This window comes from Pipistrellus hanaki (genome assembly GCF_964339955.1).
Source record: "Pipistrellus hanaki genome assembly, chromosome: 2".
Taxonomy (NCBI): domain Eukaryota; kingdom Metazoa; phylum Chordata; class Mammalia; order Chiroptera; family Vespertilionidae; genus Pipistrellus; species Pipistrellus hanaki.
This window is the reverse complement of record NC_140504.1, coordinates 111,360,561-111,376,065: the sequence shown is the minus strand read 5'-3', so window position 1 is coordinate 111,376,065 and position 15,505 is coordinate 111,360,561. Positions and strand designations below refer to the sequence as shown.

General features: G+C 52.5%; 1 protein-coding gene and 1 long non-coding RNA gene across 2 annotated transcripts in view; one reads left to right on the top strand and one right to left on the bottom strand.

Annotated features, from left to right (window-relative positions):
* Positions 1–279: 279 nt before the first annotated feature.
* Positions 280–6,437, bottom strand: FOXF2 (forkhead box F2). The gene is made up of 2 exons (XM_084873316.1): positions 4,848–6,437; positions 280–1,175 (listed from the first exon to the last, which is right to left on the bottom strand). The coding sequence occupies exons 1-2, from the start codon at positions 6,019–6,021 to the stop codon at positions 1,009–1,011; spliced, it is 1,341 nt and encodes a 446-aa protein (XP_084729442.1). The 5' UTR covers positions 6,022–6,437; the 3' UTR covers positions 280–1,008.
* A 160-nt stretch (positions 6,438–6,597) lies between these two features.
* Positions 6,598–15,505, top strand: part of LOC311617111 — a 36,412-nt gene continuing 27,504 nt past the window's right edge. Inside the window, exon 1 of the long non-coding RNA XR_014794057.1 lies at positions 6,598–7,087. This is a non-coding gene — a long non-coding RNA (uncharacterized lncRNA). The remainder of the gene's footprint in view (positions 7,088–15,505) is intronic.

Sequence of the window (15,505 nt, the reverse complement as noted above, 5' to 3'; positions counted from 1 at the left end):
GGAGAGAGAGAGAGAGAGAGAGAGAGAGAGAGAGAGAGAGAGAGAGAGAGAGAGAGAGAGAGAGAGAGAGAGAAAAGAAAAGAAAAGATTCCTTCTTCTCTTTCTCTTCTGAGAAGACCCACAATCAGAATCTGGCCTGTGTTACTCAAGGTGCAGACCCCACACCATGTCAATTACACACCTTGTTGGGGAGAAGTGTAGAGTTGCATTGCAGCCTGGTGGAGACAACCTGGCGATTTCAGGATGTCTCGGAGGAAATAGTTCCCTAAAATGACTGTTTGTTACATACATTTTATTGAAAACATTTTACATCAAAATAGTTTGGCAAACTGTAAAAGTATACATAAGTGCAAATATATCCTTCTTTTAAAATACAAGTGTGAGTATACATGAGATAAAAATCTTTAAAATACCGTGGTAAAAAATAACCTTGTAAAAAACATTGTATTGTCAGAATACTGAAAACCATGTTCTTAAACAAGATGCATCGTTTCTAAATACTTTCTTAATACTGTTCTTTGGCATCTATATCCAAAGGTAGTGTTCAGCGAAACAGAACTCCTTCCTTAGGTAGGCAATGAGATGCAGCTTTCTTGAAATCTTGTGTTTAGCACTGCCTTTTTGAAAAGCACATACATTTTTATAGACAAAGAAAAACACACAGACAACTTGTCTGCATTTTTCAGACCCTGATTTCTGAAGGTAATGAAGATCCCAGAGTTACATGCTTATGTTTTTCATGTGGTAACTTTTTACCATCTTGGCTTAGTAAGCTCTCAGCTCTTCCCCTCGTTGGAGCCTGCATACATTTAGGACATTACCATGCCAGGGCTTGTCCTTCTACCAATAGTAGGTAAGTGTCAGTGAACACACAGGCCTGGGGATTCTAAGTGAATGGTGTGCTACTTACAGCTATGGGTGCACTTTATGTGAGTCCACCTCAGTCCTCCTCTCCCCACCCCTCTCCCCATGGAGAAAGTGGCTTTGACATGGCCTGCCTCCCTCCATTCACATGACACAGGGCTTAATATCCTGACAGACGCTCTGGTGATGGTGGTGGTGATAATATGGCCCACTAGCAGAGGGATGGAAAGAAGAAATGCCGTTGAAGTTGAGGACGAAATCTTTTCTGTCACACACTGGGGTAGAGTGATGCTGGTACCGAGGCAGTCCCACTGAAAGAAGGAAGAAAATAAAAACTCTTTTCAGAAACAAATTTGCCCAGGTGAGGCTGGAGCCTGTTAACTTTCAAATTTTAACTTAATTGATATTTTAATTGGTAATTTAATTGGAATCTTATTAAGGTATATTCCATAAAACTGGTAGAGGAAACCTGGCTCTGGCAGTTTCTCAAAGTTTTAAACAATAGGTCATAGGACAATTCTGGAACCATTAAGTTTTGTTTTGATGTACCCACAAATACAGAGCCACAGAGTGCCTGTTCTCCCTATAAATCAGGCTCTCTCTCTTTTAAAAAAATCATCATCTGATTTTAGAGAGAGGGGATGAGAGAGAGAGAGAGAAAGAGAGAGAGAGAGAGAGAGAGAGAGAGAAAGAGAGAGAGAGAGAGAGAGAGAGAGAGAGAGAGAAAGAGAGAGAAAGAGAGAGAGAAAGAGAGAGAGAGAGAGAGAGAGAGAGAGAGAGAGAGAGAGAGAGAGAGAGAGATCCATCAGTTGCCTCTGTATGGGCTCTCACTGGGGGTCCAACTGCAATCCGGAAAGCTAGGTAAGTGCCTGGCAACCTTTCAGTGCATGGGAGGGTGCTGTAAACAACTGAGTCACATGGGCCAGGGCTTCACCAGGTTCTGTGCCTAAATTCCCCTTTTAGTTCTGGAGTCTGTGATTCACTCACAGGAGCAGGGACACTGGGACAATCTGACCCAGTCTCTTGTACCAGGTCTCTGAGCACAGGGCTTCTTCCAGAACCCAACCCCCCACACCAGAAACATTAGTGTCGCCCTCACGTTTTGTTTCCCAACCAACTGGCCTGGTCAGAAAAGCAGGCCACAGCAGGGATATTTCCTGTGCCTGAAGGAGGGACAGAAAACAACCCAGCGCTAAAGAAAGGCTGGGAAAAGAAAGCATACATCTTTGTCTTCCTAGGTCCTGAACGCCTTATACTTCCTCTAGAAAACCAACACTCCAGGAAGAAAAAGACCTTCCATAAGAGCTCAGCTGGAGACCCTGCTACTCAAGGCTTCTAGCAGTGCCGGGAGGCCCTCAGAGAGGACAGAGAAGGCCTGCACTACTCTTCCCTGGGGTTGCTCCTTGTCCAAGAGTGAAGCCACTGGGCGCCAACCAGCCGCCGCCCTTTACTTTTGCTTTCTCCTTGCGTGAGAGCTTTGGGTGCAATGGGCAAGGGGTGTCAGTCTGGAGCTGGGACCTGGGTTCCTCTCGTACCAGCCTGTCTCTGGGCCAAGTTGGATTAAGCCTGTTGGCCCGAGCCTTTCTAGTCACCCATGCAGTGTGGGAACTGTAAGGTGCACATTGGTGCTAGACCTGATTCCGGTTTTGCGTTCTTGAAAATCAAACTGTCGCCTGTGAGCGTGTGGCCTGCTCGCATCGCCTGGGCCTGGCTGCATCCCAGCTCTATGAGAAGCCAGGTTGCTAAATAGCTGGCAACTCGGCCTATGCTATTGCCCGATGACATCTAATGTTGCCAAACATGCGCTATAATGCTCTCACAGCAGCGACAGGTCCCCGCTGTGCGCGTGTGGCTCGGCACACAGGTGCGCTCGCCCTGCTCGGAGCAGCGCTGGCCCAAGCTGAACCCTTGAGCGCTCACACCTCTGGGCAAGAACGCGGCCCGCGCGTTCAGGTGATGGGAGGTACTATAAAAGCCCTCAACCCTTTCAGAAAGGCTCAAAGGATTTAAGAAAGGGTGCAGAGCCTCTGAGCACACGGGCTTTGGCTGCCCTATCCCCAGAGGGAGGGCGTGCCCTGCGTGTGTGTGCTGGGGAGATCGTGCTGTGTGTGTGTGCGCCTGTGTGTGTGTGTGTGTGTGTGCGTGCGTGCGTGCGTGTGTGTGTGTGTGTGTGTGTGAGCGCGCGCGGGCTGGGGTCAGGGTGCGCCTGGGCCCCACAGCTTTGGCCTTTCTTGACCTCCCCGCTGCTCCGCGCTTGGCCTCTCAGTAGGCCGCCGCCGCGGGTAAGGCGGCACACTCCCACCCCGCAGGCCGCAGGCCGCCGCGCACCGCTGCCTTAGAGATGCCAACAAGCACTGGGGCAGCGGGTAATAGTCCAGAGGTATGGGAGCCAGAGGCCAGGGAGGAAGGTGCAGAGCGTCCGGTTCTGGCTTGGGCCGAGCCATGGCCTCCCTGGCATTCATAGAGGTCGTAGGAGGCTCCCGGGGTAGGCGAGGCCCGCTTGCTCCGTTCTCTGTTCTCTCCAAGACAGAGATGTGTTCCCCGCTCCCGCATTTCTTGGGGCCTCTGGGTGCCCCCTGTGTGTGGGGTGGGAGAGGATGGCCACTCAGAAAGATCAGAAATCTCTTTCCTGAGTGTTTTTGTTTTATTTTTAAGGTACTTCTCTGCGGCTGCGAAGCCTCATTGCCTGAGTTCAGGTTGGGTAGGCCCTGCCAGGACACCAGTGAACAACCGGGGGTGGGCGGTGATTGACAGCCAGTCCGCGGGGATTAAAAAAATAAGAGCTGGTGGGAGTGGGGGGTTGTCTGTATTGGTTACTTGTAGAAATTCCCATAAAATTGAACAAGACTCTGCTTTCAGTGGGTTAAGTCAGGCTAAAATCCTCTCCGGTGTGGTCCTGCCGAGACTGTCTTTGTTTAGTTAACCTCTGAGACCCGCATTTAAAAGGCCTATTTGGGAAATTTCACCATTCAGGGAATCAACATGTTTTGCCCATTTCTGGGCTTCCCTTCTCCCCTGATGCTCTAATGGCACACAATTCACGAACATATAACGTATGCATTATCCTTCCTTTCATTTTCTAATTGGGGGTAGGGGACGCAAATGTAAACCAGAGCACCAGTTGATGGGCAGCCCAGCCCGATTTTAATCTGCAGCCCGGTGCCCCAAGGGAGGTTAATATAAGAGAGTTTATCTCCAGTTTCTTGATAAACCTGGCTAAATATTCAAAGTTCTTCCCCATCCTATCTGTCCCCTCCCACTGACCATTTTAGCAAGTCAATAAATTTTCATATTCCTTGACAAACACAATTTACATCAGCAACACAAGTGGTGTCTAAGAGGCAGGCATTTCTTAGGGGAGTCATAATGTGGACCTCAGGTCCTGCTGACCCTAAGACAGACCTAAGTGTCACCAAGGTGGGTCAAGAGATTCAGTCTGTGTGGGGAGGCTGGAGACTCAACAGCCTGTGAAAGATCCTGGCACCCCGCTGCTTTCCTTTCTGTCCTCTTCCTTGCAACACCTGCTCAGTTGCAACTCTTCCCAACCTACACTCTCAGGATACAGAACTGTCCTTCTGATATTTACTGTTGGGCGAAAATATAACCAAACAAAATTTACCAATGACAAGAGGAAGCAGATACAGCTCCTTGGCCAAAGTCCTCCAAAACCACATGCTTTCTCTCTAAGCTAAGTCAAGCCTGAGACTTGAGATGCATAAGGTCACCAGAGAACCTAGGCTGTTGGCTTTGCACCATCCTCCCAGGAATGAAAATTCTAGAGGCCCAACTCTGGGCCAAGGGTATAGGGGAGGACTGCATGAACCTAATCCTCTCCTCTCCAAGAATAAAGTGCCAGCTTCCCCCGGCATCAACTTCCCCCAGCGCCTTCAGTCCCCCCAGGCTGCCGCGATCCTCCGCAAATTGCAGTAGCCTCGGAGCCCGGAGGCCTAGAGGCGACGCCCCCAGCGGGCGCGATCCATTACCTGACAGCTCTTCGCGGGCGTTCTGGTGCAGGTAGCTCTGCTCCAGCGAGTAGGAGGACATGCTGGAGTGCAAGCCTGCCGAGGCCGCGGGGTTGCTACTGGGCGTCAGGGCGGCAGGCTGCTTGAGGTAAGGCGAGGCGCCGGGAGAGCCCCAGTGCGCCCCTGGGCTCGTGTAGGGCGAGTGGCACTCGATGGCGCTCGCCAGGGCAGGGGACGAAGGCACGGGGCTGCTGCTGCTGTCCGGGCCGTAGTCCCCGCCGCCGCCGCTGCCCCCGGCCGTGCCTACACCCCCAGGCCCGGCGGGTACGGGGCAGCTGGCCATGTAGGTGGTGCCCGGGTTGGGTGACATGTGCGGGACGTGGTGGTGGTGGTGGTGGTGCGGGTGTGCGTGGCCGGGCGCCCCCGCGCTAGCGTCGTAGCCCCCGGGCATCATGTCGAGGCCGCCGTAACCGCCTTGTCCGTGGCAGCCGAGCGGCGCCGACGGGGGTGCCTGGAAGTCGAAACTCTGGGGCAGCAGCGAGGCCCCGAAGCCCAAGCCACTCACCACGCGGTGGTACATGGGCTTGAGCGCCTGGCACTTCCGTCTGAAGCCGCGCGGCCGGCGGCGGAACGAGCCCTCCTCGAACATGAACTCGCTGGCGGGGTCGATGGTCCAGTAGTGGCCCTTGCCGGGCCGCCCCAGGCCCTTGGGCAGCTTGATGAAGCACTCGTTGAGCGAGAGGTTGTGGCGCACCGAGTTCTTCCAGCCCTGGTAGGCGCCGCGGAAGAAGGGGAAGCGCGCCTGCAGGAACTGGTAGATCTCGCTGAGGGTCAGGCGCTTGCTGGGCGAGCTCTGGATGGCCATGACGATGAGCGCGATGTACGAGTAGGGCGGCTTCTCCGGCCGCCGCAGCCCGGAGCTCGCCTTCTTGGAGACCCCGCTCCCGGCGCCCGCGCCGCCGCTGCCGCCCGCGCTCTTGCAGGCAGCCGCGGAGGCGCTGGCGCGGTTGGAGGCGGAGGAAGAGGAGGAAGAGCAGGAGGACGACGACGACGAGGTGGTCTCTGAGGAGGCAGCTGCGGACGGCGGGCTCATCAGGGCGGCCTGGAGCGCGCCGGGGGTCGGGCTGCAGGCGCGGCGGAGCGGAGCCGGCGGCGGGCGCGGCGGGGGCGGCGGCGGGCCGCCCTCGGTGGTCATCTGGGACCCCGGAGAGAGGCCGGGCCGCGGGGGCGGGCCCGGGGCCGGGAGCGGAGGCGCCGGAGCCGGGGTGGCCCAGAAGTCCTGCGAGCGCCCTAGCCCGCCACCCGGGCTGTAGCCGTGACCGCTCCGAGCCAGCGCTTCGGTGGCGACTCCCTCAGCTCAGCTGGGGCTCCTGGCAGCCGCGGCGGCGGCGGCGGCGGGCCTGAGACAACGCCCGGTGCATCACTCCCCAGCCCCGTGCCCTGCCTTGCGCAAGGGCCTGCCGGGCTGCAGAGCCGAAGTGGCCGGGAGCCGGGCAGCTGAGCCCGCGAGCAGGGACTGTGCGGGGACCCGGGGGACGAACCCGATGCCTCCCTTCAGGAGCGCTCCTCGCTCTGTCTCTTAGACTTCCTCCCTCCTGCCGCTCCCCACGGCAGCCCTCCCTCTCTCCCTCCCTCCCTCTTTTCCTCCCTCCACCCCTACCCCGCCCTGTCCCCTCCTCGCGCCGCCGCCTGGGGGAGGGCACGCTCTCCTAGGCCCTCAAACCCCCCCCCCCCCCCCTCCAACCTGGCGGCCGGGTTCCTCTCCTATCTCCTTTCTGGCCCTACCGGGTCCCACTCGGTCTTTTAATTCCTCTAGGCCTCTTTCCCTCTTCCCCACACACTCTTTAAAAGGAGACGATCACAGACTATTCTCCCTTTTGCTAGGATGACCCCCACCCCAAGCAAACCTCGATCACCTATGATTTTTAGAAATATTCCTTTTGCCCATTACAGCACCCTGGCCGCTTATCCCAGACACTAGCTGACACTAGTGAATTGGACCTACCTCTCCTCTCCTTCCTCCTCCCCTTCTCCTCCTTCCCCCCACCCTCCCCTTTCTCCTTACTCTGCCCCCTCCCGCTCCTCCTCCTCCTCTTCCTCTTCGCTTGTCCCCGGCCGGGTGGTGCGGCCACTGGTGCCGCCGCCCGCCGCTGGGAGCCTTCTTAGCTGTCTTCTTCCGGTGCCCGCACTGACACCATCTATCAACTTCATTTAGACATTGCAGCACTCAGCACGCCAGGGTGCGGTGCCAGAAGTCCAAGGTAACGTGCCAGTCCTCTCTTTTCAGACGGGACCTGCCGGCTCCACAATTGTTAGTGGAGGACGGGGGCGAGGAGCCTGGGAGCCCTATCGCCCCAGGGTTATGGCTTGGGGCAATCATGAGCATTTGTTGAACTTTGAGAAGAAGGATTTAGATAGAGAAAACTTTAGAGAAGCTGGAAGTCAGGTCGAATAGGACTCATTTTGCATTTGTTTGCACTTCCTTTGTGTTTTTCACTTGATGCTTTGTAAAAAAAAAAAAATGCAAAAAGAAGGCTGGTGCTGAGATGGGTGAGATAGCCGTATTTATATTCCGTCCAGAATGGGGTGTGTTACTGCAACTAAATTTACATTCTCAGTCTCAGGTTGTCCACCAACAAAATTATGGGGAAGGTATGTTTTCTGGGAGAATACGCCACCACAGTGTAGCTAATTTCTCTCTGAGTAAGGGTGTGCCTGGGAGAGAAGTTGTGTCCTTGGAGGAATTACTTCCAGTGATACTGGACAGTTAGTTATTGGATTGCACGTTCAAGGAAATGAAGTCTGACTAGGAATAGGGGCTGGACATGGGAGGTGGAGAGCAGTGGGCCTGGGAACTGGCCGGTGCACAAGGGCTGATGGGGGAGGCCGAGAGGGGAGGTCCTGCAGAGGACCACTTGGGAGGCAGTACTGGGCACACCTCTGCCTCCACTGTGGTTCTTTGCCTTAGTGCTGGGAAACCTGGGGAAATGTTAGGTCAGGAGAAGGTGGAGGGGGGGGGGGGGGCAGTGGTTGTGCTGAGATCCTGTGAATGGTAGGCAGCAAAGAGCCTTGGGTGGAACAGAACCAAACCAGGCCTCTTGGGGCTGGCATTAGCTATCTGTGCCCCTAGAGTGCCTGGGGACTGCTCCTGGCTGCGGGTGCCGGTGGGGCTGTAGAAAAGAAGAGTGGGAAGGGTGGGAGGGGGAGGCTGGGGGTTAGGCTGGGTCTGGCCCCAGACAGTGACCTGAAGTTGAGTGGAAGCAGGCTTTTTCCATCAAACCCTGCCTGGATACCACACACAGAGACTGAGTGTCAGTTTACTGCCTTGAGCCGGGCTCCTTTTCCCTAAGCTCCACAGTAATTAGACAAAGAAAACCTAAATTAGTTGAACAGGCGTCGACAGCTTCCTCCAGAGCACCCCTGGTACCTACATGGGAATGTGTCCGAAAATGGCTTGATTGTAGCCCAGAGTCAGCTAAGAAAACATGGCCAAAATGAACTCAGTTTACCACCCATTTCCAATAGAAAAAAGAAACAAGCCGTTCTTTTCCGGATGGGATGTTTTGATTGAATTGGGGTAGGGGTTTGCAGTAGTTTCCACTTCTAAGAATTTCTTTCTGAGTGACTGGAAAGCAGTTTTTATGTGTGTTTGTTTTGTTTATTTTTTTAGGGATGGGTCCCTATTTATTTTATAGCTTTTTCCTCTTATCTTCTTTTTGTCATTTTGCATGGAATAATTTAAATATAAGTAAGTAAATATAGAAGTAAATATAGTTTGTTCACTAAATCAATGCTTTAAGCGTCTGAAAAATAAATCAAATAGAAAGTGGAGGCAGGACTTATAATATTAAAAGGAGCATCTCTCTCTCTCTCTCTCTCTCTCTCTCTCTCTCTCTCTCTCTCTCTCTCTCTCTGTGTGTGTGTGTGTGTGTGTGTGCACACACACACACGCTAGGAAGAAAATTGGCCAGAAGCCTAGAAAGAAAAAAGGCAATTATTTCATTTGTAGATGGAATGGTGGACAATAGATTTTGGGGAAAATTCAGCAAGTGAATATCACTGTCACTAGACCCTCTCTGATTTTCTGTACTTGGGGGATCCTATGTACTTTGGCTGTTAGGCCCTAGAGACTGAAGAATAAATAGCACCAAACCTAAAATCCAGTCAGGGCTTGGAATAACCTTTAATACCAGTAGTTCCTAGTTTGGGGTCATGAGTCTTTTTGAAAATATGATGGAAGCTTTGGAGCCTACTCTCAGAATACTTCTATTTTGCCAGTGGTATTAGGGGATCCACAGATACTCTTTAAAAACAAACGAACAAACACACACCTGCTCTCCACACTTAGTTTCTACCAATTCAGCTGGGTAAATTATCAGGGAATTTTGAAGGCTCACTTCCTCATTCAAGAGACAGTGGTATCCATTTCTCTAAACTTTCAAGAAATGCCACGTCTAGTTTGCTGAATATTACAGGATGCTAGACAAGTTCTGGAAGGGCAATGGACGGCAGAGCAGTGAGAGCCCCAGCCAGGAGCAGGTCAGCTGACTTAGAGCCTTTCTCTTTCTAGGGGGTCTCAATATTGCCCTGCACTCCAAAAAGATAAAAAGGTTGATGATCTTCTAAGCAGGAAAGGGCTTTTAGCCAAAACTCTCTTAGAGATCCTATTTCTGTCTATGGAAACTGTGCCCCTGGCAGAGATCCCCACATCTACAAAGACTATACCCCTACATTTGTTCCTTATAGACTTCACAGATACATGCTTTTCTACTGGCACGTGATCCTCATCCCGCCTTTAGAGGTAAGAAAACTGAGGCTTAGAAAGACCAGCTGATTACCTGAAAGTCACACCTGAGCAAGTGACAAAGGAACCTATAGCGCTCGGGGCCCAGTTGTCCACTCCCATTCTGCTTCCACTACATCACAGCAAAACCTATCTGAACTTTGTTTTAATACAAACCTCCTGGGTAAGAATGCGTGTGGTAACAAATTATGTCTAATTCTTTATCCCTGGCAAGAATTTCTGTTTAGCAGATGGTTTAAAGGGAAGTCCTGTTTGTCTCTGAACAGAGACAAAGCATCCTTGCTTAGAATGCTTCCCTCTCTGAGTCCCTTCTTTTAAAAAAAAAAAATATATATATTTTTTTTTTGATTTTTAGAGAGAGAGGAAGGAAGAGGGAGAAATAGAAACATCAAAGATGAGAGAGAATCATTGGTTGGCTGCCTCCTGCACACCCCCTACCGGGAATGGAGCCCCAAACCCTGCATAGGCCCTTGATTGGAATGGAACCCTAGGTCCTTCAATCCGGGTTCACAGGCCAATGCTCTATTCACTAAACCAAACCAGCTAGGGCTCTGAGTCCCTTCTTATGTTCCTGAGACCTTCCCAAATGACCCTCACTGCTTTACAAAAAACAAACAAACAAACAAACAAACAAAAACACAAAAAACACTTTGATTTCTTTTTCTTATGGAAGAAAAGGTATGGGTCCTTAAAATGAGTATGGATCAGCCCCAGGCGCTCCTTGGTTACCCAGAGATACACAGTCTCAATGCAGCTGGTCCCCTCTCCGAACCGGTGCTCTTCCTCCCCTTTGGCAACTGTCCCTGACTGGACTGGCAGTTCCTTACCAGCTCCAAACCCAAAGGACCACCTCTGCTCATGAGCAGGGGAGAGTAAACTTCAGGATGCTTGGTTTTCTCTGATTTTGTTTTGCAATCAGCATTTTATTCTAGGAAATCTCTTCATTATTTCGGTTGAAATTTTGTGTTTTTAGCATATTTTCCGTGCTTCGTGGGTTTTACATGAAAGGGCTTAGACTAAACCAGTAACCCACTGGAGATGCGTCTGCACCAACGCTGTTTACTGCATCGCTTCCATTGGGCACTTTAAAAAAAAAAAAAAAAAAAAATATATATATATATATATATATATATATATATATATATATATATATATATATATTCCACTGATTTTTACAGAGAGGAAGGGAGAGAGATAGAGAGCTAGAAACGTCCATAAGAGAGAAACATTGACCAGCTGCCTCCTGCACACCCCTCACTGGGGACATTGTCCAGCTGCCTCCTGCACACCCCCCACTGGGGACGCGCCCGCAACCAATGCACATGCCCACCAACCGGAATCGAACCCTGGACCTTTCAGTCCACGGAACGACGCTCTACCACTGAGCCAAACCGGTTTTGGCGATTGAGCACTTCTTCTTGCTCCTCCTTTTCTTCCACCAGCCGGTTAGGTTTGAAGCCACTCTGTTCACTTTGTGCTTTGATACAAAGTTAACGTATGTAGAAGGTTCTTAACTTCCAGGAGGACTTTCTACTTGGGGAATGTGGGGATTCAGTGCTGAGGTCTAGGAGGTGTCAACTGTTTGAAGAAACCACGGAGGACCACGAACTTGCGCTCCACAGGGTCCGCTCTAGAAACTTTACTATAGAAAATCCGTCCAGGAGGCCAGGAAGAGACGCCTAGACTGGAGTCCGAGAGAACTTGGCGAGGAGGGGCAACTGTGAATTCTATATCCTTCTCAGCGTCTGTTCTGCTTCCTCTGTCCAGAAACCCCCAGACCTCCGGGTTTGAACACCAGCCACCCAATTCCAAATGTTTATTTGGATAGATTCTTCCGCTCTCCAAACGCCTGCGTCCTGGTCAGGGCTCTTTTTTATAGCTGGAGAGGTCCGCCGATAGCCCCAGATCGCCTGGATCTGGAGTGGGCGTGACTTGATTACCCACTTGGTCAGGTCTGAGGTGTTTGGAAAGGGAAAAAAAAAGAAGTCCACTTTACCAGAGCTCCGCGGGGAAACCGTGCTTTCTTCCATCTCAGCACTGACCAGATTTTGTTCCTCTTGGTGGGGAGAGACAACTTTGGAGTGCTCAACAGTCCACCCAGCTGCCAGAGGGGCCCTGACTCAGGGTGTGGGTGAGGAGGTACCAGACCAGGCACCTGTAGCGTTTACTTGTGGGGAGGCGTGGACATCCAGAAGAGGGTTTCCATGGCAGGACCGGTCATTCCTCCTGAAAGGCAACTGTATGCCTTCGAGAAGGAGAGAAATGACATTGGGCTGGAGTAGATACAGTTTGTGCGGCTCCTGTGGGGGTAGGATCAGTGGGCTCCCACTGGCGAAAGAAAAGGAGGGAAGCCTGTACCACAGAGTCTCAGTCTCGGGGCAATAAAGGCAGAAGCAAATGTGGGTGCTGGCGCCTCTCAGCACCTTAATTTTAGGTCCACTTGTGTTGCTAGGAGGAAAATCACCCCCTATGAGACTGAAACCCGTGTAGGCAGGCCGCATATTGAGCTCAGCACCCCTTACCCTGAGCCCACCAGGCGGTGTCTCTGGCCCAGATGGCCACGGAGCCCGCGGCCCCACGCCTGGGGAGGCCTCGTGCCTACCACTTCTGCCGGCCTCCCCAGACTAGGAGTCTGTGGCTGGGACTAGCCAGAACGCCGGGCCAGGGCAGACAAAGGAGCTGGGCCCAACCCCAGAGGGTTCTGGGACCAGGAGTTAGCATGGAGGGCTGCGAATGCACCAGATAAACGCGTCCGCAAGTCCCAAGGCCGCGCCTGGCGAGGAGAGGCCTGCCCACGTAGGGTTCACGGGCAGGGAGGCTCCCTGGAGGTCCCAGCCCAGCTAGAGTGGGGTTTTCTTCTGGTGTCTGGCCGAACTCCTCTTACCCGCTGCCCCTCCTCCAAATAAATAAATATCTCCAAGGGCAGCGAACTCCGTGGGGCGCCGGCCCCTGCGTGCCGCGTCCAGAAAGAAGAACTTCCTGGAGCGTCCAGACTCCCCTCTCGACCTCCCCGCTGAGCTCAGGATGCGGAGAGCGCGCTCGTTCCTCTTCAGAAAAGGAAACGTAGCTCTTCCAAAAATACAAATCAGCTCTGACGTCCCAATCTTTCTTTTGTCCTCCAGCATCCTCTGTGGGGATAAATAAAACGTGCTAGGCGCCCGGAGCCCGTCTGGGGACCTGGGGGCGTCCAGACTGGTCCTTGGGAGGCGCTGCCTCTCCGAAGCCTTCCCTCCGACCCAGCCCCCAACATTCCCCTCCCCTCCCCGTTCTCAGCCAGCAGTTAGTGCTATTCCTGGGGGCGGCCTGACCCCTGCCACGGAAGCGGGGAAGGCAGCTCCTTGATGCAACCCCGGAGTCTTAGAAGGCAAAAGGTCCGCGAGGCCGGCTTGAGGGGAAGGGATTTCGAGGCTCCGGGTGCTAGGACAGAAGGGGAGGCCAGAAAAGCAGGAGTCACCACGGCTCTGTGGGAGGGGCCTCAAAGCTGGCTCTCCAGGTGGGCCTTACCCTGGAGGTTTTGAGTCCAGCCTGGCTGCCACCGGGTTCCACATGGGGGGGTGGGGGGCTCAACCCCAGGGCAGCCTTGACTTGGAGACGCCCAGGAAACCGTGTTTGAGGCTGAGAGACGCCCGAGTAGGTCATCTCTGGAAGCTGGGGCTCCACGAGAAGGAAGAGGCAGGGCAGAGTCAGAGGCTGTGTGTCTCTGGCTTGATTACGAGGGCTCTGAACCCATCCACCGTCTGGAAGGCTTGTGCCAGGTCATCCTCCCTCGTCCTCCCTCCATCTCCCTCCTCTGGTTAGGGAGAGGTGGACAGGGTTTTGGTTGGGGCTTCGAAAAGAAATCTATACCATGGGAAAGCACATGCAGTGAGTGTGGCTGAGGAGTTGGAGAAAGAATCTAAAAGGGTGAAAGTAGAATACAAGGTGGAGTAAGGCCTGAAATTGCCTCTGGCACCTCCACTTTCTTTGCTAACACTGTGATGTTGAGAACCCACCAGCCTAACTGCTGTCCCCCATCCCCTCCCCAAGTAAATCACTCCGTGTCACCCACAGGAGGCTGCCTGGAGGGTTCCGAGGAGGAGGGTTCCAGGCCAGGCAAAGTCTCCACCTGTGGCAGCTCTGCCCTCCTCTCATCCCCGCTCTCCTCCCCTGCTTCCCCTCCCTCTCCTGCTCACAAAGGTTCTTTTCCAGTCCTGGGGCTGCGAGGTGGGGGCTGTTCTCTCTCTCTCTCTCTCTCTCTCTCTCTCTCTCTCTCTCTCTCTCTCTCTCTCTCCCTTCCTCCCCTCCCCCCCTCAGGGGGGTCTTATTGATGAGCTGCCTCAAAAACCATCGCCCAAAATGTCCCAAAAGGGTTTAGACAATCCATCACCCACCACTTCAAGAATGCTTCCTCCCTTTCAAACACAATCCTCGCACACCAGACGGGCTGCGGTGGGGAGGGGCGCGCACTTGAAAAGAGAACAGCTATATAATCAACGTCAAAGCCATCCCGCAACCTTTCGGAAACAGGGACTCAGGCCAAAAACCCTTCAAATGATTTACGCAGCCCTCCTCGCCCTCTCCCCGACTCTCCGGCTTAGACTCTCCCAGCGCTTGCTATCAGGCAGCCGGCAAGGCCACGCATCCCCCCCCCCCCCCCCCCCTGCGCCTTGAACATTAGCACCGAACAGTTCTCCGTGGGGGTAGTTTGCATTTAAGAAAAAGCACTTGCCATCTTGGGGTTCCAGGGAGGAGAGTCTCGGCTTGGCCGGCATGCTTTGGGGGCCTTAGTCATAGTGTCTTTATTGGTGGAAAGCGATGAACTGCGAGAGCCGGGCCTGGTTTTTTTTTTTTTTTTTTTTTTTTTTTTTGCGGTTGTCAAATGGGCATTACCATTACCTCCCCTTCCTGTGAGAATCCTCCGATTGATTCTTCTGTGTAGCCACTGCGCCTCTGCTTTCCCTTAGGCATCTCCCGGAAGAAGCTAGTGTTCTCGCTTCCGCTGGGTGGCGCCAGGCTCTCGGGAATAGCGCTCCGCGAGGCTCACTCTGGTGGGTCCCCTCCCCTCTCCTCCCCTTCACCTGCTTGAGGCTCTCCGCGCGCCTGGCCCAGGTCTGGCCTTGAGCCGGCCAGTGTTTGGTCCCCAGGTGAACAGATTCCTTTAAATATTGTTTACCTTGTACCCGTTGGCCACCTTAGGACATATTCTGCTTTTTCTACGCCTCCACCCCGTTAAAATATAAAGTAGAAAATTAGCCACATACTTGTACGCAACTATTGAAATGAGCTCTATCCGTTGCACACATGCATAGCAAACTTGCTGAAGAGATTCAGGATTCAGTTCAGTTATTTTGGTTCCTGGAGCTGTCCTGAGATCTAGTAGAAAACAGACCAGAGCCTCGAGAGAAGCCAGTTCCATGCTTCCAGAGAGAGGAACTGGGGAACGAGGAACTTCTGGACCTCAGAGGTCTCATTATGAAGTCGCTCCAAAACTACTCTTGCCTTCTGGGTTTACAGTGACAGGAAGACAACGTTTCGCGCCCTAAACTTGTCCTTTTTAAAATCTGCAAGATGAAAAGTAACGTTGGGGGCTCTTTTGGGACCTGGTGGATACAAAGTGGGAGAGGGATAACAGGCCAGCGTCACTAGAGTTGAAACTCCAGACCAAGATTTACCTACCGATCAGATCATCCTCTGCAACAGAAGCAACTGAACTTTATTTTTCTGGGAACAAGAAGGCATCCTTCATAGTAACTGATTTTTATGAAAAAGAAAAACTTCTAAAAATTAACTTTATTGAGCTATACTTTACATATAATAAAACACCCATTTTAAGTGAAGATGTTGAGTTTTTAATTTTAAAAATATGTATTATGAAAAGTTTCACATAAGTGGACAG

Excerpts from the sequence above, each read along its gene's own strand:
- FOXF2 (XM_084873316.1), bottom strand. The coding sequence starts at position 6,021 with ATGACCACCGAGGGCGGCCCGCCGCCGCCCCCGCCGCGCCCGCCGCCG. Across the intron at positions 1,176-4,847 it reads CGCCCGCGAAGAGCTGTCAG|TGGGACTGCCTCGGTACCAG; the intron begins GTAATGGATCGC and ends TCCTTCTTTCAG.